The sequence below is a fragment of the Leuresthes tenuis genome, unplaced genomic scaffold, assembly GCF_036924035.1.
Source record: "Leuresthes tenuis unplaced genomic scaffold, fLeuTen1.0.hap1 SCAF_4, whole genome shotgun sequence".
Classification (NCBI taxonomy): domain Eukaryota; kingdom Metazoa; phylum Chordata; class Actinopteri; order Atheriniformes; family Atherinopsidae; genus Leuresthes; species Leuresthes tenuis.
The window spans coordinates 22,837,449-22,863,997 of record NW_027325358.1 but is presented as its reverse complement, the minus strand read 5'-3'; the positions used below and the strand labels follow the sequence as shown (position 1 = coordinate 22,863,997).

At 41.7% G+C, this 26,549-nt stretch overlaps 2 protein-coding genes across 3 annotated transcripts; one reads left to right on the top strand and one right to left on the bottom strand.

Annotated features, from left to right (window-relative positions):
* Positions 1-6,874: 6,874 nt before the first annotated feature.
* Positions 6,875-19,063, bottom strand: smim14 (small integral membrane protein 14). 2 transcript variants are annotated; one of them, XM_072383263.1, is made up of 15 exons: positions 17,285-17,372; positions 11,831-14,007; positions 11,626-11,705; positions 11,432-11,522; positions 10,582-11,097; positions 10,325-10,491; positions 10,123-10,231; positions 9,977-10,044; positions 9,814-9,875; positions 9,553-9,715; positions 8,370-8,456; positions 8,125-8,286; positions 7,882-8,027; positions 7,366-7,501; positions 6,875-7,185 (listed from the first exon to the last, which is right to left on the bottom strand). In XM_072383263.1, exons 3-15 carry the CDS (start codon positions 11,698-11,700, stop codon positions 7,066-7,068), a joined length of 1,902 nt encoding a protein of 633 aa, XP_072239364.1. In that variant the 5' UTR covers positions 11,701-11,705; positions 11,831-14,007; positions 17,285-17,372; the 3' UTR covers positions 6,875-7,065. The 2 variants fall into 2 exon arrangements, with proteins under 2 accessions (XP_072239364.1, XP_072239365.1); XM_072383264.1 differs by lacking the exons at positions 6,875-7,185; positions 7,366-7,501; positions 7,882-8,027; ... (8 more) ...; positions 11,432-11,522; positions 11,626-11,705 and adding exons at positions 16,243-16,397; positions 16,534-16,582; positions 18,906-19,063 and having other exon boundaries at positions 12,270-14,007; positions 17,285-17,380.
* A 1,934-nt stretch (positions 19,064-20,997) lies between these two features.
* Positions 20,998-25,889, top strand: ube2kb (ubiquitin-conjugating enzyme E2Kb (UBC1 homolog, yeast)). The gene is made up of 7 exons (XM_072383262.1): positions 20,998-21,346; positions 22,214-22,307; positions 22,395-22,453; positions 23,503-23,585; positions 23,671-23,770; positions 23,877-24,005; positions 24,217-25,889. Exons 1-7 carry the CDS (start codon positions 21,284-21,286, stop codon positions 24,289-24,291), a joined length of 603 nt encoding a protein of 200 aa, XP_072239363.1. The 5' UTR covers positions 20,998-21,283; the 3' UTR covers positions 24,292-25,889.
* Positions 25,890-26,549: the final 660 nt, after the last annotated feature.

Genomic DNA, 26,549 nt, shown 5'->3' with positions numbered 1-26,549 from the left:
TTTCTGCCCACTCACCGGGCTTTATAGCGGCGGGCACGCGCACACTCGCACACACTTACTTCCGGTGATACAGCTTCAAAGTAAAAGCGCAGACGTATGATTCAGTTGGGGTGGGAGCACTTGGATTCGCCGTCCACATGTGGATAAAAAATTGTGATTGTTCCACCATCATCTTGGCATGATGGGCACCCCTTCCAGAATCCCAGACACCTGGTCAGTTACCTGACTTTGAGTCCTGTAGTGGTTCTGCTGCTGATGCAGTTCATTTAACCTGTGGACAAATGTTAGCAGGAAAAAGCAACATATCATCTTTACAATGCTCTATATTCAGGAATTGCCTTTTAATAGGTCCAATTCCCATGTTCATTGGTCTTTCATATGAACGCAAAAATAATCATTAAACAAATCATTGAGAATTCACTCGGGGTCATTCAAAGTACTTTGTACTTTAAATGTTATCTGTATCCTCGTCTCCATCATCCACATGTAGCTTGTTGTCATCATCACCCTCTACCTACAATATGCGGGTAAGGGTGGCTTCAATCAGTCTTTGGGACAGTCCTCTCAAGCATGCGATACAACATCAAGCACAGGTGACTACTATGGCTCTTACAATAGACAGAGACCAAACCATTCTCCATCATGTCAGTGAAGGGGTCGTTGATCCCTGAGTTTTCTATCAGCTCTCGCAGAGAGTGATGCGAGTGCCTCTTGGTGATGCTGCCATCTGGGGAAGTATTGTTAGAAATAAAGGAACAGGAAAAGGTTCCAAACATTTTAATTGTTCAGCAATGCCTCGTAGATGTAATTTATCCAATAAACATTTTTATTTATTGTTGCCCACCAGAAAAGAAAAGATTCAAAGTCTGAAGTTACTTGATTTCTAGCTTTAAATTCATCTGGGACTCAGAACTCCAATGCTATCCAGGTACACTCTGTTGTCAAATGAGTTGTAATGCACATTGGAAACCAGTTGGGTCAGAGTTATTGCTTAATTTCTAGATTTATATTCTGGCTTTAGCACATTCAATACAATTAGATTGGTTATTTTGTCGTGCTGTATACATTCCAGCCATTTATTCCGATCACAGTAACCTGTTATGGACTACTACTCGTTATAACAAAATTCCAAGTGATGCACTGGCGATTCTTCAGAAATCTTGTATTAAAATACATTTCACATGTTTACTTTTCAGAATACACATGGGCTTTTTGGTTGTCTTTACATAAAATCACTCAGCATAAGTCAATGTCAGCCACCACATCTATTCCTGCAACAAAAAATAGGTTGACAAGTTGTCTGTTGGACCTGAGGCACTTCCTATCTCTGTGGTCAGTCTGTGTCAAGGGTCTGAGGGTGATTCATTGTAATGCATTATCTTTTAGTTTTTTATTAATCTGTGCTTAACTCCATAGAATTAGGAATTCTATAATAAGAATAATGATTAACAATACACAACTGGTTCCTTTTTTTACCCTACAAAATCCTGGTAATCTAAATGGATGCCACGGCTGCTGTCTGTCTGTCCCTGTCTTATTTTAGCCACACCCTATGTTCCCATTTTAGCCCATTTCTTCACTGAGGTTGAGACGAACCCCCTCCTGTTGAGAGAATTCCCCTTTGTAGTCAGACTGATGCCTCAGAGAACGGTGGTGGGTAACTAATCTTTCCCTACTTCTGCAGGTCGTGGCCTTACTACTTTACAGTGTGATAAGTGAATCCAGGATATGTTATCTTAGCTGCTGTGGGTGCTGTAAGCAGTACCTGCTATGAACCCTCCCACCTTGGGCTGGAGCAGTTATCACCTGGAACAGACTAGACAGAAGAGATCTCTCTACTTGTTAACACTTTAACCATGTATCCTGCTAAGGTTTCTTCTCTTTCTTCATCATGTCCGGTGAATAGTTCTGTGGTAGTAAATATGGTCATACATTATACATTATCTCAAATGGAGTTAATCCTGTGCTAGTTGGAGTAATATGCATGTTTAGGACTACTAGTGGTAACAGTAAACCCAAGTCTTCCCAGTTTCTTCAGTCTTGACCTAATTATTCCATTGTGTTCTCTCAGGAATTCCAAATCTAGGAAATATTTAATTCACCAGTGTTGAGAGTGCATCTGCCTGTGCACATGGAAATACTTCAACTCATTTGGTAAAACATCAATTATCACCAAGGAGACACCTTTATTTAATTCAATGAAATCCATACAAACGTGTTAAAAAGGGTACTCCGGCCTCGGGAACTGGCCTCGCCCCGGTCCTAGGCCATATGTATGGATCATATTTTGTACATATTTGACATGTTAGACAAAAACTCTTTATTATCATATTATGATATTATTTTTAATAAAACCATATGCTGTAAAACCTTGTTCATTATTGCAACCATCCCTTCTGTAGAGACATGATGTGCTCCATGGCTCAATACTGCAGCATATTTAAACAAACTCTTTGACAGTATAAGTTCTACAGTTCATAGTAAATGGCACCTTTGGTTTTGCATGCGTGGTCCAATTTAATGGACTAGTATATGCATCCAGTTTCTCTGGAAGGCTCCACCTTCTCCCAATCTGAGGCTTCTTCACATCATCCAGTGGTCGTCTGTGGGTTTGGAGAGTGACACATGAGGTGCATTCCATGATCTTAAAAACTTTCTCATGCTGGGGGAGAGTGAGCAGCGAGCTGCACAACAATCCTCTTTATTCCAATATAAGTGTTCTAACTTTAACATGGTCTGTTTTTCTCTGAAAAAACGTTTCTCATATGTTTGTGTCAGGCCCTTGAGTGTATTTGTAAGACATAGTGCAGTGTAATTCATCTGGTGACCTGAGGGTGAGCTCTCCTGAGACGTGTTCTTTTGCCTTCTTACAGAGAGGAAGACATTTTAGGGAAAGCAGTGAGTTCTTTAGCTTGCTTATTATGGGCTACATCTATGTGCACCTTCAAGTCCCCTGTTATGACGAAACAGTCAACAGCAGTGCACACAATTTAAAGAAATTCAGTAAAATCATCAATAAAATCATTCTGCGGTGATACAAAGTATTTAAGATCGTTTTATCTCCATTTTAAATGACACATGCTCGAATTAAGGAAAAAACTAAATGTTTTGTCTTGTGAGTGGGTATATTGGCCCTGAATATGGCACAAAGACCCCCCCCCCCCCCACTCTCGGTCTTGTCGTTTCATCTCTCAGTTAAACACATAAAATCAAGACTGTGAGAGGAAAGTATCAAAAGCATTGTTAGACAGGAAAAAGTCAGAAAGCTGTTGGTGTACAACTTTTCCTAGGACTTTGCCTAAGAATGGCAGGTTTGATATGGAAATGATAAAAATCTCAGGTTGTAAAACATCTTTTGCTCAGACAGTTTTTCCTGTGAAAGGAGTAAAGATTTGAAATGCTTTTGATTATCAGAGATCTTCTGAACTTTAACTCTTTAAGAGAGCTGTTAAATCTTAATACACAAACTTGTACAGATGTCTAGTTTTAAACCTTGTGTTTTTAAACTAGATTTACTTTGTACATTACTTTTGTCTTCTCCTTCTCTAGGATTGGGCAATGTTACCATGTCCAAATCTCCCTGAAACCCAAATGTATTTTCTCATCTGTCCAAGTATTTAATATTATCTGGGTTTTTTTTAAACATAATTTTAGCACTCCTACTTAACTCCCAGTTAGCTTTAAAACAGGTATTTCCCATACTGACCTCTTGCAGCTAATCGATTTTCGGTTGAGTTAATCTAAATATAAGTGAATGAAACACTACTTCTGTCGTTATGTCACAAGCAACAACCAAACTCTAACGTTCACTTCAACTCCATTAGTCAGTAATACATTACTTCTGTCGTCACCATCAGCAACATCAACACATCAGCAGCTGTTTCACTCTTTATACATACATAGCAAATATAACACTGCAACATGAAACAAAGAACTAAACAAACAAAGATGGATTTAATTCTTGCAATCTGCCATTGCAAACTCTCTTAAGAAAGATTTCGTTTCTAACGCACGGCGCAGAGTTATTTATTCCTGTAGTCTTCTCACACAGACTATGGACTGACTCACCTTTACTGACTGCTTTTATTATGGGTTAATCCAACACAATCACCACTCAGTTCCCAGTTAAAGGCTTCTCCCTTTGACTCACCTTTACTGACTGTTTTTATTATGTTATCATTGGTTAATCCAACACCACCACTCAGTTCCCAGTTAAAGGCCAGGCTACGCCCTGATAGTCTTCTCTCAGACAGACTATGGACTGACTCACCTTTACTGACTGCTTTTATTTTGGGTTAATCCAACAAAACCACCACTCAATTCCCAGTTAAAGGCTTCTCCCTTTGACTCACCTTTACTGACTGCTTTTATTATGGGTTAATCCAACACAATCACCACTCAGTTCCCAGTTAAAGGCTTCTCCCTTTGACTCACCTTTACTGACTGCTTTTATTATGTTATCATTGGTTAATCCAACACAATCACCACTCAGTTCCCAGTTAAAGGCCAGGCTACGCCCTGATAGTCTTCTCTCAGACAGACTATGGACTCACTCACCCTTACTGACTGCTTTTATTTTGGGTTAATCCAACACAACCACCACTCAATTCCCAGTTAAAGGCTTCTCCCTTTGACTCACCTTTACTGACTGCTTTTATTATGGGTTAATCCAACACAATCACCACTCAGTTCCCAGTTAAAGGCCAGGCTACGCCCTGATAGTCTTCTCTCAGACAGACTATGGACTCACTCACCCTTACTAACTGCTTTTATTTTGGGTTAATCCAACACAACCACCACTCAATTCCCAGTTAAAGGCTTCTCCCTTTGACTCACCTTTACTGACTGCTTTTATTATGGGTTAATCCAACACAATCACCACTCAGTTCCCAGTTAAAGGCTTCTCCGTTTGACCCACCTTTACTGACTGTTTTTATTATGTTATCATGGGTTAATCCAACACCACCACTCAGTTCCCAGTTAAAGGCCAGGCTATGCCCTGATAGTCTTCTCTCAGACAGACTATGGACTCACTCACCCTTACTGACTGCTTTTATTTTGGGTTAATCCAACACAACCACCACTCAATTCCCAGTTAAAGGCTTCTCCCTTTGACTCACCTTTACTGACTGCTTTTATTATGGGTTAATCCAACACAATCACCACTCAGTTCCCAGTTAAAGGCCAGGCTACGCCCTGATAGTCTTCTCTCAGACAGACTATGGACTCACTCACCCTTACTAACTGCTTTTATTTTGGGTTAATCCAACACAACCACCACTCAATTCCCAGTTAAAGGCTTCTCCCTTTGACTCACCTTTACGGACTGCTTTTATTATGGGTTAATCCAACACAATCACCACTCAGTTCCCAGTTAAAGGCTTCTCCCTTTGACTCATCTTTACTGACTGTTTTTATTATGTTATCATTGGTTAATCCAACACCACCACTCAGTTCCCAGTTAAAGGCCAGGCTATGCCCTGATAGTCTTCTCTCAGACAGACTATGGACTCACTCACCCTTACTGACTGCTTTTATTTTGGGTTAATCCACCACTCAGTTCCCAGTTAAAGGCTTCTACCTGATACTAAACTGCACTTGAAATAGTAACTTTTTTTTTAGGAAAATAGCAATGCCCCTACTTAGTTAAAGGCCTCTTGGTTCTAACAATTGTTAGTTAAATAATCACAAATTTTCCCCTAATATTGGGTTTGTTTCCTTAATAATCACACTATTTCTCACCAACAATAGTGACACAAAGGGTTCCTTACCATAAACCCACTGCTAAGTCCAACAACGAAGAATCCAGCGAGTCTGTCCACTGATTCAAAAATGGATCCTGTCACCTTTCCCCCAGCCAGTGGCAGCCGGCCTCTATCAGAAACTCTGCTGAGAGGACTTCAGTTAGGAGTCCTGGACTCCCCCGTGCACGGTTTCAGCTCCGATCCTGGGAGGTGGAAAGGATTTTTAGGATCCGGCTCGAAGGACCATTATGTCAGAAAAATTCTCTCAAAATTGGGCTCAGAGTCGCTGGATACAATTAACACAAAACATTTATTTCTTGCAAGAAAGAGACAAGTCTGCACAACCTGTCGGGAAGATGGCTCAGAGTTGTCTGACTAACAAAATGGTACTATTGCTATTTTTATTGTTTATGTTTGCTGGCCACACAATGTTATGGGAAAAGGCATTACTGGCCATTTAATGTTATGGGAAGACTAGTTCAGACAGTCAAAACACTTTTGCTTGCTGCATAGTATTATGAGAACCAAAAGACAGGAGGAGGCCTCCCCCCCATCACAGAAACTCTTATTCTAACACATGCCGATTTAAATAAACACGTTTTCTCATTTGCTCTAAAAGGTCCAATCTCTGCAGCAGTCATTCAGAAGTTAAATTAATCTAGAATCGCATATAATCCACATAAAATAAGAAATTAATAGTGAGGCTGCCTGGGTTTATATATAAAATCCTAGATTTTTATAACTCCCAGAACAAAAAGCCTCAGTTTTACAGAGTCTAATGTATGTTTTAAAGCACTATTGCCGCTTCCGTCAATGTAAAAACACGGTAGTTAGCTTGTTATCAACCCAAACGGGTTGGTTAAACTCTAGATGAATCACAGCCCTTGACTTGTAATAATCAGATCACAAAAAAACCCCAAAAACATTGCAAAACAAGTGCAAACATGCACCCAAATTCGACAGATCACTTTACAGATCTGTTACCCTTAACTTAATGAGAAAAACAAACAAATAGCTCAACACAGAGCACGAAAATGAGGTTTTTATATCAATAGTTACCTTTCGGAGACAAACCGCAACTTAAGAGTACATCCAGCATGGTAAACACAATTGTTTGAAAAAAGGAGTTTTTCACACCGACATGTAACTCTCTCACCATTTTTATTGCCATACATCCATTATTTCATCAGAAAACATAAAAAAATATAAAACTGCCCTCAGGAGCTGCTACAAACCTGTTGACAAAAATATCATATTTAACAGCAGGCGCACTTACTTTTGTACAACATACACAATAAGACTTGAAACTTAATTCCAGACTTCATTTTCGAAATGGGATGGTTTTATTTGGAGGGCTCCACGGCGGAGGCGGGCTGTCCCGGAGTATCGCTTGTATGAGTCTTTCCTCCCTTTGCCTCTTCTGTTCAAGGCCTTTTCTTATCTGATGAAAAAAAGTCAAATGGTCGTGAGTCTCAGGGAGAAACACTGGATTTCAACAACATAGCTCTGTGTTACCGTCTACAGGTCAAAAGTTGACTTTGCAGATTGGTGATGACTTCCAAGCCACAGAGCAACAATAGATTACCTGCTAATCTCTTCCGTTTCTGGCATTTCTACTTACCAGCCAGTTTTCATACATCTCTAAGGCCATTCTATCTCTTTCTTCTTTCACATATCGCTCCTCCTCCGCTTTATTCTGGATTTCTTTGCGCTCAGTTGTGACCTTTTCATGCAGAACGTGTTTCTTCTTGTCACACCTTAAACAGGTTAAAAGAGAGGTAAAAAAAAGAAGAAGCAGTCTGAAATGGAGATGTCTCTTTGCATGAAAGGCAGGGGGCAGTGACACATGAACGGCTAGCTGTGACTGCCATCTTGTGGTTGATCATTTTAACAACCAAACAGCACCACCAAAGTAAAATACCATGAAACGTCCATGCACAACAGACACATCCCTGCCACTCCAACCACTGGATGAGTGCTGTGGGAAGTTTTCTGAGAGAACAGGAGGGATTCTGAACATTTGACTCTGACGATTCAGCACTGCCATCACCATCTCGTCTTGTCACTAAAAGCCAGCACTGGAAATGATTTGATGTTTCATCTCCTTCGAAAGAATAAGAGGAATAAATACACTCACCAGTTAGAAAAAGCAGAACTACTGTCTCTCTTTCTTTCCTCTTCTCTCTCTTGTTGTTGCAGTTTAAGTTCATTTTCAGCGTCTCTCTGTTTTTTGGACTTCTCGCCGAGCAGATGATCGTGCTCGTGTTTCCATTTCTCGAACACCTTTAATCATCAGCAAAGCACAGGTTTCGTATCACACTTATGCACACACCTGTGTACCATCGCTTCTATAGTAACGCATAGCAGCTGAGAAGTTTACCTGCTGAGCAGACTGGCTTTTTTGCTGCTTCTCCTCAGTAGCTCTTTGCTGTTTTCGTATCATATCTTTCCTTTCTTTGGCTTTTGCTTTGAGACTTTCTGCCTTCCTTTCCTTCCAAGCTTCATAAGACGCAATGGCATCTTCCTTTTTAGCCTCTTGTTCCTGTTTGTTGACATAAAGATGGTGAGCAGTATTCGAGCACGATTGAGGATTGAGGTCTTTACTGATGATATTTTGTGAATCACCCTTTTCTCTTTTTCCTTTCGAAGCTCCTCTTTCTTCTTTTGCTGCATCTTCTCTCTTGACTTTTCTTTTTTCTCTTTAAGCCATTCCTGTGAAGAGCAAGAAAGGGGTTTGCTAATGAAGAATATCACGTGGACACTCTGATGCCCTCTGCTGACAGAAATAGTCAGCTTTCATGTCCAGATGCTAGGAAAGCACAAAACAAAATGGGTCTGGAAATACAAATTCCTCTGTGTCTGATATCTGAAAGAAGTGTTGTAAAGGGGAAGTATGCAATTACACTTTCCCAGTGTTTCGTGTGACCTACATACCTCCTTTCCATTCTCTCTTTTAACCACAGATCAGAAACTGTGTCTCTGAACAAGCTTTTCCAGTTTGCAGCCCATTATGAAGCCAAAACCAGAGAAACGCTGCCCCCACCAGTGAACATAACAACCGCTGTGACATAGATGCACAAAAGTGTCTCTGTTAGGTGCAAATGATGCTATATCGTCTGTCGCTGACTGCAAAACTCTTAATAGTCACCTGACATTTGAGCGACTGAAAATCCAGAGGATTAGTTTTATTGTGATGCTGCAACAAGCACTTCTCTTTGTGCGTAATGTTTGCAGACGTATAACTAGTGTGGCTAAGGTCGCCATAACTGCAATGCAGATTATTTAGAGAACAGGGCGCCAAGTCCCACTGAAGAAGATGGAAAACCAGAGCATGTACGGAGTGTCTCGGCCCATTTGAGTCTAGTTTGGCTTATACATGCAGGAGTGGTTCAAACCCACGCGTCATCATCTGGGTGCGTTTGAGAAGCTCAATACGATTTTGCTCGGACTAACATTTTTACTTGTATTTCAAATGTCCAGTTGTGATCAGTTAGACATTTTTTAATGCCATGTAACGGAGCTGTGGAGACAAAGATAAAGCAGGAAATTATTTGGATTTCAAGCTGGGCCATTTGGACCAAGGCTTAAACTGGGGGCATCATAGGCATAGACTGGAACATCTGTGAAGAATTTGGAGCTAATGATAGTTATAAAAAAAATTTAAAAACATTCTGAAAACATCTGAAACTTAAATTAACTTGTTAAAAAGAAGCAAATACGAGTTCCCTGAGATTAGAATTATAAAACAGGACCTTGCACTGAGGTGACTCTTGCGGTGACAGAAAAGACAACGCACACTCACACTGACCTGGTAAATCGCAGCTCTGAGAGAATCTGCTTCTTGTGGCTGAGACTCTTGGAGGGAGACTTTACGGTCCAGCACTTTGAGAGTTCCCAAATACTTTGACTCTACTCTCTTGGAACAAACACTCCGAGACCTCTCAGGGGTTTTAGAACGAGCACTTGATGTTCTTAATTGCAGTTAAAAAGAAAATAGAAAAAAAAAAAGATGATCAACAATCTTTCCTTTTTTACTGTTTCATTCTATTAGTGCAGCTGTCATACTGACCTGGTATCGAATGATTTTCCAGGTGTACAAGAGAGTTGATCTGAGTGATCTCCAGAGAATTCCTGAGAGAACAATGAACAATTAACTCAGATTAGGAGGCGGAACATATCTAACATGACACTAAACACCCCGGGCACGCTGGATAATGTTCAAAACATCTTACATTAAATTCTTCAAATGATGAAGAGTAGTTTCTCTCCGGCTCTTTGCTGTCACCAGAAATAAAGCCATCTAAAACAGTAGGCAGTAAATGTCAAGAGGATGGAGGACACACATATCTTTTATAGTGCTGAAAATGTAAGTTATTACCTCTGGAACTAGAATCAAACGTAGACCCCGTGAGGCGGTGTGACTGTTCGCTCTTATTTGAAGAGGATTTGCTTAGGTTACGTGAAGCTGCATGATCCCCATCTGACCACTAACAATAAACAACAAGGAAAACAAGTTGTTTACTTTCCAAATCAATGTATAATCGAGCAATGAGATAAACTTGTGGACTGCGGCTTCTTACAGCTATGCTGCTGGATGTAGCATTTGAGAGGGGGATAGAAGCAGAAGAAGTCTGGGGTCTGCTGACATCCTGAGATGCACTTTCCTCAGCTGGTTTCTCTGTAACCTTTAATCCAAGGGTCCGCTGCCGAGGTTTGGGTCTAGGTGGCTCCATCTCTGCAACACCATCTGATTAATAACACAAAGGGAAAATGTAACTTCCAATCTGTGCCACTTTGTATTTTCTCATAGAAGTATCACGCGCAGATCTAAACAGACCAACTGAATTAGCGTGGCTGAGGTCAGACGCTGACAACCGTGGAGTCTCTGAGTCTTCCCCCATCACGGCCTTCCTGTTCTTCTGCTCCGGACCTGGAGTGTCCACCACACTGCCGTCAGACGGTAAGGGCAAAGTAAGAGAATCGTTTGATGTGTGAAAGGAAAGACTTGAGTGCCCATTCGTGATCTGAGGATCAGCAGACTCCAAACCCCTATTTTCAAACTTTGTGTTGTCTTCACTGACATTCGTAGAGCGCTGAGGGGAATAGGAGCCATTATAACTGCCAGTCCCGTCGACGGAAGACTCCCGTGGCTCATTTTCTTGGGCCTCTGACGCTGCTGTGTCGCTCGAGGGAGAGCTTTTTCTTTGGGTTTTTAGGAATGAAACTTTCTTTGGCCTGCTATGTTTGCCTTCATCGTCTGAAAGCTCAAAGCTGTTAGGTTTGGGTTTATTCCTCCCAGCCTTCAATGTATCAGTCCTATTTCTTCTTGATTTTAGAAGTTCATTTAAAAAATCTGAAACATAGGAAATAAAAGCAGAGTCAGCCAATAGATTATATTGTCTCATCTCAACAAATCACAGTGATTTAACAAGTGTCTTCAGTCAGAGGCTTCCTCAGCCTCAGTAAAGGGGGTCACTTCTGCCCAAAGTAACAGCACACACTGACTCTTACGAACTTAAACCCATTTAATCTTCTAAACGGTTTATCTTATTGAAATCTTCAGTCGCTTGCACTGCGTGATATAATTTCCCTTTTATGAATTACAAAGTAATGCTCTGTTCTATTCTTTCTGAATATCCTCACCACATTGTTCATGTTATTAGTTTTTTGATGCTCTGACAACTTACCATCTTCATCATCATCAAAGTCATCAAGGTAAGAGTATCGTTCTGCTTTCGTTTTGCTTGCCCTGGAAGCCACAGCAGCCTGAAGTTCATCCTACAACAACATGATTTTATTTTTTCAGTGGGCTGTCGGTTTCTCTAATCCCATTATTTTTCTCTTGTTAAGAAGTCCTGACTACATACAGTTAAACTCTCACCTGAAATGTTGTTCTCTTGGATGTTTTAGGGCTTTTCGTGTACGCCAGTGTCGTGATCTCCTCATTTGTCATCATGAAAACTTAAAAAAACCATAAACAAAGTACTCAGGTCGCGCGCACTGACATTAGCATGCCAGCTAGTCCTTGCTAAAGATAGTTTGCCACTAAGTTTCTGCAAATAAAGAAGACTACACATTACGCAAACCTTGTTTGCGAAACAGCTGTCTTGTACTTCTACTCACATCCTACAGCTACAGATAAATATCATGTAAACGAATCCTGGGTTAGCATATAGCTACAGAGAGCTAACCAAGTTGTTGATGGTAACCCAGGGAGACGGGCTCTCGAGTTCCGTTTCCACATTGCGCATGCTCGGAGGATGACACCGAGGATGTCACCGGCGGTACGTTTGCGCAAGCGCAAATTATTATTGCTCATTCAATAAGGAACAAGCAAGAAATGATGAAGACGGAGACAACAATTACACATCAGCCTGCAACTTATAACACAAGCCCTGTTAAACAGCTCAAAGATCTTAATGCGTTTAAAACTCATAATTAAGCAGGAATAAAAAAAAAATGGATGGATGGATAAATGAACAAGTGTTTGAGATCTACAGTAAACAACAAAACACAGCCAAGCAATTACGACTGAAGTATTTATTTATTCATTGTTTTGTAGGAAAAGTGCATAGTTCAAGCCCTTTTGCTCAAAGTAGCAGTGAAATTCAGAATCTCATGTCATACCAAATAGTCTACGTAATCACCTCAGGAAGTGATCTGGAGTTACCCCTTCATTTAAAACATCAGCTGATAAAGACTCCCGCTCTTATATCCTCGCTATCCCCGAAACAAGTAGAAAGCTGCAGTACAGGAGAAAAAAAAAAAAAGGCTCTGATGACATGAAAAGAGCACTCTCATCACAAACCAATGGTGTTACAGCTCAAAAGCCTTCAATCCGCTAACAAATCCACAAATTTTCTGATGTCACAGACACCCGGAACGAACACAAGACCCAAATGCCCTTTAACTGCCAAGCACAGGAAAGATATTCATACAATACAGTTGGGATTCGTGGAAAAAAAAAAACAAACAACTCTCCCAGAGTGCCATGTGATGGTGACTCGGCTGGTGGCTCTGAATCAAATGCCTCTTTTGAAATTGGCCATTTGGATAAAATAAATTGAAAGAGGGTTCTTCATAATAGAAAAGGCTGCCGCAGCATCAAAGGATAATGCCCCCAATAAAATATGTGTACTAAAAAAAATAGAAAAAAAAAACAAAACAAAGGCAAACGCTCCCTCCACCGCTTTCTACGAGAAATTTAACCGGAAAAAAACAACAACACCCCAACGTAAAAGTTTTGTTTACGCGAAAGCTCTCTAAATTCCAGAACAAGTTGTTTGAACAAAGATTTTCATTCACTAACTTTTTGACATCTTTTCGAGGAGAAACCTTTGCATTGCTCTCATACACGGCGGAAAACGAGACACCCGACCCGTAAAAGAAATCTCGAGCTGTGATGAAACACGAAGTTTCTTTGGCAACAACTTGTTGTTCGCTCCGCTGGTCTTTTAGCCAAAAAACAATTACAGCCCAAACAAAATCGCCTTAATATTTCTAAAGCCGATTCTTCTTTCTTTCTTAAAAAGAAGTACTATAGTTGATATAGTGGATGTGACTATTTGCTGGTTCGGGTTTGCAGTAAAGAGACGACCAACTCGCTGCCTTAAACAATGTGATTGTTATCATAAAGGAAGTCCTCTTTCAGAATGTCAACCTAAACTAATGAAAGTAATAAGTTTGGTCATTCTGCTGGTTTGGTTTGAATTTGCACCTGATGTGACGACGTCATCACTGACGCTGCCTAAAGTTGCAACTTTAAAGCTGAAATAAAGGAATGTTTCAGAGAGAATCAAGAACCAAAAACCACTCCTCACTCAGCAAGTGGAGCAACAAAAATTAAACCACCTGAGAAGGAATCTCAGCGATTTTGTTTTTCTGTGTGCGAGCTTCAGTCGATCCGGAAGCACTGGAGCTGGGATCAGGGCCTAACTCCAAACGCTGACACACCTCCGGATTTTAAGATTTTGTGAAGTAACTAGTGGAGCCCAACTGATATGCCCGTTTTAATCATAAAGTCTGGCTTAAAAAAAAAAAAAACATTTCTGTTACAAGGCAGGAATCAAAGGTAGATCTGCAACAGGATTACAAGAGGAAATAATAGAGAAAGATATGAGAGTGAAAGTTGACAGGGAGATCCTGCTGTCCTGGCCACAGTTCCAGGCAACTGGGAGGCTCCGATCAGAGCAGGTGGATGTTTGCCGACGATCTGGTTCCACCGTTAGTCGACAGGTGGCGCTGGGGGCTCCCTTCTATCGCTCTGGAAAACACACAAGAACTGATTAATCCTCTAAAACAGGAACAAGGATCGCAGACAAAAACGTTATCACGGAAATTAACACTTTTTTAAGGCAGCATTTAAAACGCTTTGTTGCACGAGGCTAGCAGTAGGTACTGATGACCAAATGTAGGAGAACGTGTTCAGTATGCATGAAAAATGTATTCATGCTAAACGGTTTGGAAAATAAATGCGTTTGAAGATAACCTCTGGCCTGCATCGTGCATGTTAAATAAGAAGAGCTACAACGGTCACAACAGAAGAGAAATTTAAAGACAAAAAAAAAAAAAAAGGGAGAACCCCAAAAATTGACAAAATGCCAACAAGTTAGGTTCCCTCCGATCAGAAAGCTGATGTGACCCAGCTATGAGAAGAACAGGAACTTTAGTAATGGTGTTACTCAGAGGAACCAGGGACCTATACAACAGAGCAGGATTAGTATCTTCTCTGGGTTTTAGTGTCTCAAAGCTCTTATTGGGCTGCATCGCCATGGTTACTGCATGGTTACTCATGCTGGAGACCAAATTTGCTCCGGAGCACGTTCGGTTCGAGATGAGACATCACCACATGAATAAGCATCAGCTCCAGACCAATCGACCAATAGAACACCGTCTTATTCAGATAAATGCTGTGCATGTAGAGCCTCTGAGAGTGTTTTCCTTTTCTCTGAGTCACAGAACATCTAAACTGTTCCGTTTGGCTTTCTTCATGAGGGACATCTCATCACAAAGGAATGTTAGGAGTCAAATTCTAAAAGTGGTTTGTTTTCTTTGTCTACAGCTGCTCCAGTTTATGTTTAAAGATGTGGATGTAAAACGTCAATTCTTCTGCTTTAGCAGAATCATTTCCCTATGAAAGATTATCCTGGCCAATCTTTCTCATGAGTATGGGTGCGGCGTATCGGACTTGCCAAACTGCATAAAATCAAAGTCCTATTCAAATCCATCTCATAAAACGTTTTAAGAAGAAAGAATCCCGTAATAATCTAAAGCAGGAAAAGACTTCACGGTGGGGATGGCAGACAGACATTTGCAATAAGCCCACTGAATGATTTGAATCACCTTGATGTTTGTTCCTCATTTCAGTCATTTGAGTAAGTAAGTGTTACATCTGAGAGAATAAAACTGTCACGTGCCTCGTTGAGAGGCAACACATTCACTGAAAATAACACTATTCAAAGCAGCCACATCTACTCGTGCCTTAGAGAGGCGACCGTGAGATGGAAGAGCTTTTTTTTTTTTTTCTTTTTCCTTTTTCATACAGATGTTTTCAGCCTGCTGTAAATGTTTGCCTACTGCATATCTGCAAACACATGCAGCAGCTCAATAAATCAGCTGTTTTTCTCAGGATTATCTCAACTATTCCCTGAGAAAAAGGCACCGAGCCGCAAACTGACCTCCCAGTGAGAAGGACGGGAAGTCAAATTTCACAAAAAGATGCTCAGTTCCTTCGTCTATTTGTGGATCTGCAGTCATGCTGAACATGAATAGGAAATCTACATTCTTGAGGACGTGACAAGTTTCTCTTACTTCAAATACAAAAAACAGGTTTTTCATTTAGATGGCACTAAAAGACTAAGCTTACTGTGAAAAGTAGAAGGGACATGCTTAATTAAGGGACTGTGCAGGCACTGAATGACAAACCTATGCAGACGATGGAGCACCAAGTTTAGCTAAGCACAATTTGTTTGTCAGTCTGATTAAAGACCTTGACCGTACAGGTTTGAGGACTGAGTGTGTGGCCACAACCACAAACGCTCGTGGTTTACGTTTTCAATAAGTACATGTTTCATATCACATGAATTTATCAGCCCTTCTCACCCAGCTGCTCATGGTGGGTACAAAAGCCTTTCCTCCTCTTAAAATCTGTGAAACCAAATGAGTTAATAGCTCCAACTTAACAGGAAAGAAGCCAATGTGAGAATAGAGAAAGAACACTCGCCTCCCTGTTCATTCGTAAAGGAGCAGGTGTGAAAGGTACCTTAGCTTTTGTCGTGTTTCTCAACTAATTTTATTCCTGTTAGACGTCTTAAATTGACCGTAACATTATTATTATTGACTTGTTTAATCTGCAAATAGACAAGCTGCGTCTTATTATATTCTTACAGAAACAAATTCACGCTTAATCAGTTTTTAATGGTAAGAGCCATGGCACAGCAGTGACTTTTAACGTGTTAGCTTGTCTCTGCAGTGTAACATGAGAATGGTCGGTACTGACATTATGAGGTCCAGTGGGTTTGCCTGCAGGACGGGCTCCCCTGAGACTGGATGGGCGCAGCAGAAACAGAACCAGGGCCACCACCGCCCAGCCCATGAGAACCATGGGGAGGGTCATGTCACCTCCTCCGCCCACTGTCCCACTGGGTCCTGGCACTGTGCAGAAATACAAAACTTTTACACACCGAAACGAATATTTCTCATTTGATATGGTGGTCCAGGCCACATTCCCGCTCTTTAACAAACACAAACCATAAAAATGTGAAGTATAGAAAGAGGTGGGTATACATACACTCCTGAGGACACTCTGTGTCTGTGCAGTAGAACTGAGATTGCCTGAGCTGAGAAAAGAAAATAAATACACAAGGATCAAATGACAGAATTATTGACTCTGGGCATCAGTGCCCTCACCTGGCAAAAGGGGGCCCACAAGTGGTCCATATAGAAAACAGTAAATGATGCTCTATGTTCTATAATGCTGGGTCTGCTTCCTGAAATATAACATACAAATTTGAAAGGCTAATGTTGTATGAGCTATTTTAGCAACGCCCTTTAATGACGTAAGCTAATCAGAAACCTCAGAATGGTTTCAAGCTCTCAGCCAACTGCGACGTGCCACACAAGTTGTTCCCGAGCGCAAGAAAGCAAATTATGTCAAATCTGTAAACTGACAACAGAGAGCAGCGGATGTTTCCTTTATTACATGTTTGACCTCATTTTCAAAAACTCCGCCAAGAAAGAACAGAATTTATTTCAAAGCACAATGCAAATCTGACTTCACACAGTGGAGCAGAGTGAGACATCTTTGCAGGGCAGCACTGATAGGATCTTGGGACAAACACGGATCAGGAACCAGGATATGTTGGCTCACCCTCACTTTTCATTTCCTTCTCTGTCCTCCTGGAAAGACTATGTTTTACATTACAAAGTGTACGTCTTTCCTTCCTCGTCTACATTTTCATGCCACACAACATTCTTGGAATACTTCGACCTGTCCGCACAATTTCAGTCGTCTTTCGAAGCCTCGCAGTTTTGTTGCTTACCAGGTTAATGAGGCGCCTCATAGCATACTCCTGGGTGCAGATGCACTCACAAGGGTCAAAGCCTCCCTCTGCCATTTCTCACCGGACAGTATCCACCTTGAAACGAAAGCACTGAATGTAACTAGGACGTACATGAGCAAGTGAGAGAAATCTAATGCCGCCTCTTGTCAATGCTGTGGACTATTGTTGTTTCCACAGGCGCAGAGATTGGGGGAGGAGACTGCACAGCTAAGGACAGTCAGCCTACTCTGTTGTTGTTATTCTCCTCAAAACAGAACACTGTGGAAACCTCAGAAAAGGGAAGTAAATTAATAAATCAGTAAAGGTTTCTGACTTAATAAACCAGATCTATATCACTCTTTCACAACTTTATGAACTGAACAAACAATTCCAAAACAGCTGGAACAACACGTAAAATGCAAAGAAAAACATCACTGAAAAATGTTAATCACAACAAAACACAGAAAACTTTTAAAAGGGTTGAAAGCGAGAAATTTTACTATTTGATGATCAACGCAAGCTCATCTTGAATTTGATGGCGGCAACACATCTATATATATATATATATATAAAAAGAAAAGCTGTGACAGGGGCAACAAAAGGCTGGGAGAGTAAGTGGTGCTAAACAGAAACAGCTGGAGGAACATGTTGCAACTGATGAGGTTAGTTGGCAACATTTTTTTGGGGTCGAAAAAGAGCACCTCAGAGAGGCAGAGTCTCTTAGAGGCAAAGAAAAGTTCATTCTATTTGGGAAGCATGGCCAGCGCAACCCTCTGCAGTCAAAAAGAGAAGGAGCATCCAGGTTGTTCTCAGCGCTCATCTCAGCGCGGGAGCATTAGGGTCTATGGAACTGGACATTTTTAGATGTTTTGCCACCATCAGTCAACATGAGATAAGATTTTTCACAAAATAGTAAATGCCTCACTTTCAATATTTGATTTATTTTTTACTTCTACTGTGAGTAAAATACTGGTTTATGAAATAAGCAAATTATTGCTGTCTTTGTGTCAATGTCTGTACTTTTTGGTGGCTGTATATCACAGGTTTTGCAGGGTGAAATGTCACCGATTCTGATACTTTCAACAGGAGCAGTGTTTTTATTAAATAAGTTAATGACACGAACTGGGAGGTTTAGCTAAGCTGGAACGAGCCAGTGAACTAAATCATAGAAACGCCACTGTATTAAACAGCCATATACAGTTTAGTCAAGACTTTTCTCTAACGGTTTAACTAAAACTAAACATTATGAATTCCATGATGATGGAATTCAAGTAAGCAGTGTTAGTTTTAGCACCAACATGTAAACCTTTTTTTTTTCTTCCTTTCATGATTGGGTGACTGCACATCTGTAGAGGAACAAACAGACCAAGTTGTCGGTTTAACTTAACTCGGATAAATCCCAATGACCTATCAAAGCAGCCATCACCACCTCCTATTAACCAACTCTCGAGGCAAACATTAACAATGAAGCTGGAACTCGTTTAGCTTAACTAGCTTATTGCTAGTCTCGCCAACCTAGCCGCAGAAAACTCCCAGCCATGTCAGGTTTTTCTTCTCTTATTCCCTTTGGTTCAACATTGGACGCGGATGTGACAACAAACACAACAGAAACACGACTTACTTGAGCTTGGTAATACTCAGAAACGACAACTGTCTTTAGCGGGCCTGCGCTGCACTGCCCCTGCCGCTGCTGTTCCCCTCAGAGACCGTCAGTTCGCAGACATGTCAGCCATCCGTCTCTGTTTTGTTTAATACACGTGAGCAAACCAGCTATTCTTCACGACATACATCCGGGACCTAAGGGGGTGGGGCGACCTCACCAGAGTGGACGGTACGAGGGAAGCGTCTCTCATTGGTCCACATATTTGATGGGCGGACCTTCTAGCCAATCACAGTACCCCGTCTGAATAGTAAACAAAGAGTCTGGCTTCATAGAAGGCAGATGTACTTAAAGCATCTGTGCAACTGTATGACCGAATATTTGATGCAATAAAAGACCTTATCTAAGGAAACCATATTGAGAATGCACTGGATTATGTCAGCGTCGAGCAGTTTTCCACAACAATTCCACATTTTAGGTCGAAATGTGTTACTTTTTAATCGATTGCAATTATTTGGCAGCTTCAGCTGCTTTGCACATTTTACCCTAAATACTTGTGCTCCGTTTACAATGTATGTCGCATTTAATGGAAAATTAATTCTTACATACACTGTATTGAGTGTTACTGTGTATAACCTGCAGATGACCTCCTGCAAGACACCAACATTTTCTGTTTTTCTCTTTCCTCCTGATGACATTGTGTGCTCGTTATATGATAAAGCTGCATTTTAAGGAGGATTGAAGGGAAGCTGGTACTTGGAGCTGTGTCAGTGTAACCTTGGGTTACACTTTAACTGCCTTTAACTAGTTAGCACTTTAACAAGCTAGGGAAGAAAGATAGACCAGATAAAAACGCTCAACTATACCCAAGGAGCGATGACGCAACAATTTGCATAATTACTGAATTGTTTTTATCTCAGTGGTCAGAGCAGCTCTGTACTTTGTTGTTCTCTCTTGTTCTTACTAAAAGCATCTTATCTCCTCAGAAAATAACTGACTCTGTGCCTCACTAAAATTTCCACCACACGCACTATAACCTATAAGAGTAGCCACTCTGACACAAAGAAGTCTATAACAGAGTATAAATGCACAACTTGAATTGTCACCTCTTACCATCTCTGTTTAAATTGAGCCATTCTCAAACTTTGATCACTTCTTCCACCACTATATGACAGATAATAAGAATATTTTGTGACGCGGACACATTTGGTACATCTGCTGGATGCATCTTGTGTGATTTTCCAAATTCAGTATGATGCATTTTTCCCCTACCATTTCACAACTTGTTAGCTGGTAAAACGAAGTAACAGTGCACTATGCTTTTTTAGTGGGATTTTAGGGGGGAAAAGCTTTTTTTTTTTACCTGAGTAAAAATACTGACTACGTAGTGTGCTTAAAAGTACTCAACTTAAAAGTAAGGATGAAGGAGAACAATGACTATGTGGCATCTTAATGAGGTATGTGCTCGAGGAGGGCATAATCACATTGAGTAGTTGTGTCCTCTTATGAATCTGACACATATTTTGTATGTTTCTGCAATGGGCTGATTGTTTGACAGCAAAGTTGGTCTACTTTCTGTACTTTTATTTTGTAACAACATAAGCCATTCATAAGATATGGAAGCAACGCAAATGCTCGTCATGTTCAAAATCATGAGGGCATATTTGAATTTTCAAGCAGCCGAACTGTCACTGACAAACTACGAGCTAAAAGTGACTGAAAAGTCTGTGGAGTGAGATGTTCGCCTTAAACCGAGGCAACGAAGATTAAGTGTGGAAGCCAACATTCAAATGTGGTGAGTAAGGATTACACTGAAAAACATTTGAGCAGAAGTGCTAGAGGAGAGCAGAAGAGTTAATTGATATATAATCATTTAGGCTTCAACCCCAGACCATCACCATCTCCAACTGTTATTTGACTAATAATTCGTTGAACCTCTAAATTGCTTTCAAGTAATGAAACAATACACGAAAAAAAAAACACCCACGTCAGATCACAGTCAGGTGTAAAATTCTGACAGCTTTCATTGCTAGGAACCAGATGTGCTCAGCACATGATGAGAAATTCCCTGAAGTCAAGTTTCAAAAGAGCACCCACGTTGTCTGTCTGTCACTGGAGCCCAGCTCGTTAATGAAAGTTCCAGCTTGCGCTCCATGCAGCAGCTGCTCTGTGGTGCATGTTCTGGATTCACTGACGCTGTGGGCTGGCTGCCTGGCAGTGCACGGCAACGGTGATCTCCCTCTGAGGTGAAAGGAAGCACTAAACGGTGAAAGTGAAAGGAGCTCCATACCAGCGAAACACACCGAGCAGGCAGACCCCACACAGACAGACAACACCGGGAGAAAGGCCCCGGGTCTACCTTCGAGGCGGCAGCAGTAGCTCGGCAGACAGCCACAGCCATGGCTAACATCGCGGTCCAGAGGATCAAGCGAGAGTTCAAAGAAGTTCTTAAAAGCGAAGAGGTGCGTTTACGTTACTGGTTGTTTTTTTTCTTCCTTCTTCTGCTGTTGTTCGTCTTTGTTCTCCGTTTAGGCTGTATTAAAAATTGTAGTCACGGCAACCCGTTAGGACAGAACAAAATTACCTGGTAAGGTCCCGGTTTTATGTTTCGGCAGGTCAGGCCCGAACAGGAGAACTTTAGCTAGCTTTAGCTTCGTATGTGGTAGAACCTCCCTTGTTATGTTAGGTGGGTGTGTTCAGGAAACACCGGGGATTCGGTTTTGTCAACTGACAGGCCCTCTTGCTACCAGAAAACAATACAGTATACCTGAGAGAAATAACAAATAAAACAAACACACTTTAAATGAACTGCTACAAACGCCTCGTGTACAGCCGCCGTTTATCAAATTAGTTGGCGACACACCGGTTCAGCACCTTTTAGCTTGCTCTGGGGAAACGTTATGTTGACACTTCGTTTACAGTTAGCATTAGCATGTCGTGTTGTTCTTTAACGTTCAGCCACTTAACAAACTTCTTATCTGCTCAGTGCGGGAGGCTTGCGGTAATTTACGAGGTTTATGTCGTCATTCTGCCGACTGACAAGCCAAGTTACTGTCGGTTTATAGTTAACTTTGGCTTGTACAGCTCCTCCAGCGAGCAGTCTGTTTTGCTAACATGTCTCAACACCTCCCGTGAAAACTGTGGAACAAACCGACTTTTAATTCCATTGGCGTTTTTATCAGTTGCTTCTGTTACGATGAGCACGCTTGTGGCTTCTTGTTTGCCTGCCGAAGTGTGACTAAATACTCGATGGAAATGTGTCACAACGGGCGGGGACCCATAATACCGTTTAACTCTTTTGCACTTCTGTCATTTGTCCGAACCCTCAGACAAGCAAAAACCAGATTAAAGTTGATTTGGTGGATGAGAACTTCACAGAGCTGAGGGGTGAGATAGCGGGTCCCCCAGATACGCCATATGAAGGTACTGCCACACACCTGAACTGCCGTGACAGCACTTCGTCACGGTTTGTCATGCTTTAACGTTTTCTTACTGTGCTTTCTCTTCAAGGCGGGAGATATCAACTTGAAATAAAAATCCCAGAAACCTACCCATTCAACCCACCTAAGGTATGCACCTTCCTGTCTTCCATCTGGTCATCTGAAAAATAGTGATGGCCTCCATTTTGTTTTGTCGAATTAATTCAAATACCAGAAGTGTGACATACTAAGAAAGAAGCCCACAGTAAGCAGATTTGGTGTGTTTTTTTTGTGCTTCGTATTGGGCACTTTAGAGGCATGGGGTCCTTTTTAAATGATGCTCATTTATTTATTTATTTAGCTCAGGAAAGATCCGAGCCAGGTGAAATGACCTGGAAATATCTAGGCCACAGCAACAGCCACAATAAGAGACAATCAAATTCTCTAAACATGAGGGATTTAATATCCTCTTGTAGGAAACACTGGACCATTCTGTGTCAAAGAGAAAAGATAATTCTGTCCCACAATTCCTTGCGGCTGCAGCTTTCACAGTGATGCTAGGTTATGTACCCTGTAGTATCATGATTAGCTTGAATAAATATGAGGACAATTCCTTACTTAATTTATCCTACCATCTTTCCTTAACCTCGTGATGTTTCCTAACAAGGAGAAGAGCTCGGGTAAAGACGGCACGCAGTCAGTCTTTTAACTGTTGGACTGGGTTGTACCCTACTAACACACTTTCAGGCTAGTTTGTCACCCATCTGTGTACACGTTACTACTCTGGATACCATCATGGGTTTCATAAATATAAATGAAAACAAGAGAGACTCATTAAGTTAAAACCAGCGTGTTAACCGAAGGAGAAGTGAAGTCGTGCTCGAAATAAAAGGATGTTAAACGCATACAATCCTTTTCCCACAGTAAATCTGAATTGCATTGAAAACCTTTTAACACACAGTTTTATGGATGGTGGTGTCACCGTGTGGCTCAATCAAGTTAAGCAGAACGCTTAATAAGTGCACCAGAAAAGGATGTACAGTGAGGAATTTTGTCACATTTGATGTGCAAACTACAGAAAGTAGTTTAGCTCAGTAATTTGTGACATCAGCCACACAACGACCACCATAAAGTCACGGCCAAGCGGAAGCTGGCATCATATAGACCCTCTGAAATTTCCCACGTCCGTCTTTCTTCAGGTGCGCTTCATCAGCAAGATCTGGCACCCTAATATCAGTTCTGTGACGGGAGCGATATGTCTGGACATTTTAAAAGACCAGTGGTGAGTGAGAAGTATCTAAGCCCTGTGATCCACTGTATTCAGAGATGAGCTGTACCTGCTCCAACGTTTACTCTGTCTCACCCAGGGCAGCTGCTATGACCCTGCGGACGGTGCTCTTGTCTCTACAGGCTCTTCTGGCTGCAGCAGAACCAGACGATCCCCAGGATGCAGTTGTAGCGAACCAGGTGAGACGCACAAATGTGTGTACGTGTTGTTGTTTTTTTTGTTGCTACAATAGCGTAGCCTCGTGTCTTACGTTGACCTTTTTGTGAACTCTGTCTGAATCCACAGTATAAGCAGAACCCAGAAATGTTCAAACAGACTGCAAGGCTGTGGTCACACGTCTACGCAGGCGCTCCGGTCTCCAGTCCTGACTACACGAGAAAAATAGACAAACTCTGTGCCATGGGCTTTGATAAGGTACCATCAGTTGACAGTAACATTTGTAAAAAAAGGGGGAAAAAAACATTTCTTAATATTAGAAACGATAAAAATGTCTCCTCACATTTGAATCACCAAGGCTGACAGAAAATACCTTTTCATTTCAAACTGTTTAGTTTACTTCACTTTATTTTGCAAGGGGCACGCAGGTTCCAATAGTTTCTCCATGATTCTTCCCCCTTCTACTCAGAATGCAGTAATAGCGGCCTTGTCTTCCAAATCCTGGGATGTGGAAACGGCGACAGAGCTGCTCCTCAGCAACTGAGGCCCATCCAGGTGCGAGGATCCAAAAACTCCGGACATCATAGCATCAGCTCCTCTCTGGCACCATTCCACCATTGCCTTTTGTTAAGCAGATACCCGCCCCAGGTTCACCGCAGCAGTCTGAGCCTTCTTTTTAACCACAAATTAGTGTGCTACAAACTCGACACCGGTAGCACCACAGTTGCCAATATGTGCGCCACCCTGTTGCCTGTTTGATCTCGCCTGTCCTTTCTGCTGAGGCTTTTCTTCCTCCTAACCTGAAACGTGTGCTCTTGTAACAAACTCAAACTCTCACCCATGCAACTTGTCTTCCTTTTTAATTTGATTTGATTTGCTCTGCAACTTTTTTTCCCCCCTTAAATCCTGTCTGTGCTCATTATTTTGCTCAATCAGCTGCCATTGCCTGGTGGATTCTGCAGGGTAAAATTCCAGGGGGAGGGGCTGGGGTCCTGCAAACTGCTGTCACTACGACACGGTTACTTCCTCAGCAGAGAGCCGGACTGAGCGTCACACTCGCTGCGCATGGGCAGAACACTTGCTTTGTTTTGTTTTTTTCTTTCTTTCCCTGAACACTTTCATCATAGATGTGCGAGTCCACTGCAGAAGTATGGATGCATAAGGCTGTCATTTAGTGCCACGCATCCACCACATGCACCGAGGGACAAAGTTATCTGTAAATAGATGTGTGTAAATTTGAAAATACAACAGGGATGTAATTTTCTTTTCATACGCGGATGGCATTGTAAAACAAATTATTTTCAATATAAACTATGCCTACTTTACAATTAGATGGAGAGATATGTTTTTATGCTTCTTTAACCCACCAACAGTCCCCCCCCACACTCTGTCATTGCTGTTTTGTTGGGTGTAAGAGCCAGCTCAGACCTCTGCGGGGTCAATCCGTGTCTTCTCCTCAGCTACGCCACAATACGAGCTTTCCTGGTGTCTTTTCTTATGCTTGCATGTTCTGTTGCCTTCATTTCATTTAGCCAAATGATGTGGTGGGTGTGTTCGTTTTAACAAACCCCCCCGAGAACTCATGTGGACGACACCATGACCCTCTGCTCAATCAGCTGCAGAGTTGTATCTGTGTGGGGATGTATGAGCCTGTTTGTGTTGATTTCTTTTAGAATCCTGTTGCTGTAAAATGCCGCACCCCCCCCCCCCCCTTCCAGCCATAAACAGATTCGACCTGTTCACCTCAGCGAGAACTGAGTGACGTGAATGCCATCGAGGATTCAGGTTTGCAGTGCTGTGGTGTTTCTTTCACTCATGTAAAGGCAGCGATTGTCTGCCTCAGATTGAGAAAACTGCTAACTAATGTGATCATTAGGAGATGGAACTGTGCAATCAGTTACTGAGCCCGAACAGCAGCACTCAGTCACAAAATGTTGGCCATATATAAAGGTGTGTAGGTGATGTCCAGCATACCCAAATGTGCTTTACTACAGAGCCAAACCCCCCCCCCCAAAAAAAAGCTCATGTTCAGAGTATTAAGAGGCTGGAATTCCTCTGTTGTGTATGAAGATAGCAGTGTTGTCAAGGATACGAGTACATGAACTTAAGACGAGTGGAGTTTACAGAGGCAAAAAAGAAAAAGGTGCTTATGCATTTTCACATGGAGCCGTTTGTTATTAAAGATTTATGTTCCTTTTGCCTGACCTCCAGCTCAGTGGTGCATTACAGTCTCACATCAGTTATGGAACAACCCTCTGCTGACAGTGAAGCCAGTTTGCAGCCGGAGCCAAAAACAAAAAGTTGAGAGGCAGAGAGGATGTACACACAATCTCCTTGTAAATAGTTAAGGTTCTGATGAAAGGGCTGTATTGTAACCACTGGGGGGTGCACCGTCGACGGCTGGATCTACATTTTTGTTAGAAAAGGCAGAGACAGAAGGCCCCCCCCCCCCCCCCCCCCCCCCCACCACCATCACCCCTCCCGTCTTCCTGGTGTTTATGTACAATATTGCACGATGACGAAGCATAAAAATAGGAAAAAAAAAGGTCGGGGGGGTTGCATCTCAGTTTCTCCATTTGGATCGAGACTCATTTCCTTTTTCTTGGAAGAAAGCATCAGCAGTACAAAAAAAAAAAAAGCATGGTTATTTATTGTGACAGTGTCATGTTTCTTTGATTAAAAAAGTTGGAAGAAAAAAAGGGTTTTGCTTGCATTTCTGAAAGCTGCACTTCGAAACACACCGATCGAGACAAATCCACTGCACGGTTACGTCTAAAAGCATTTATTCATTTATTTATTTTT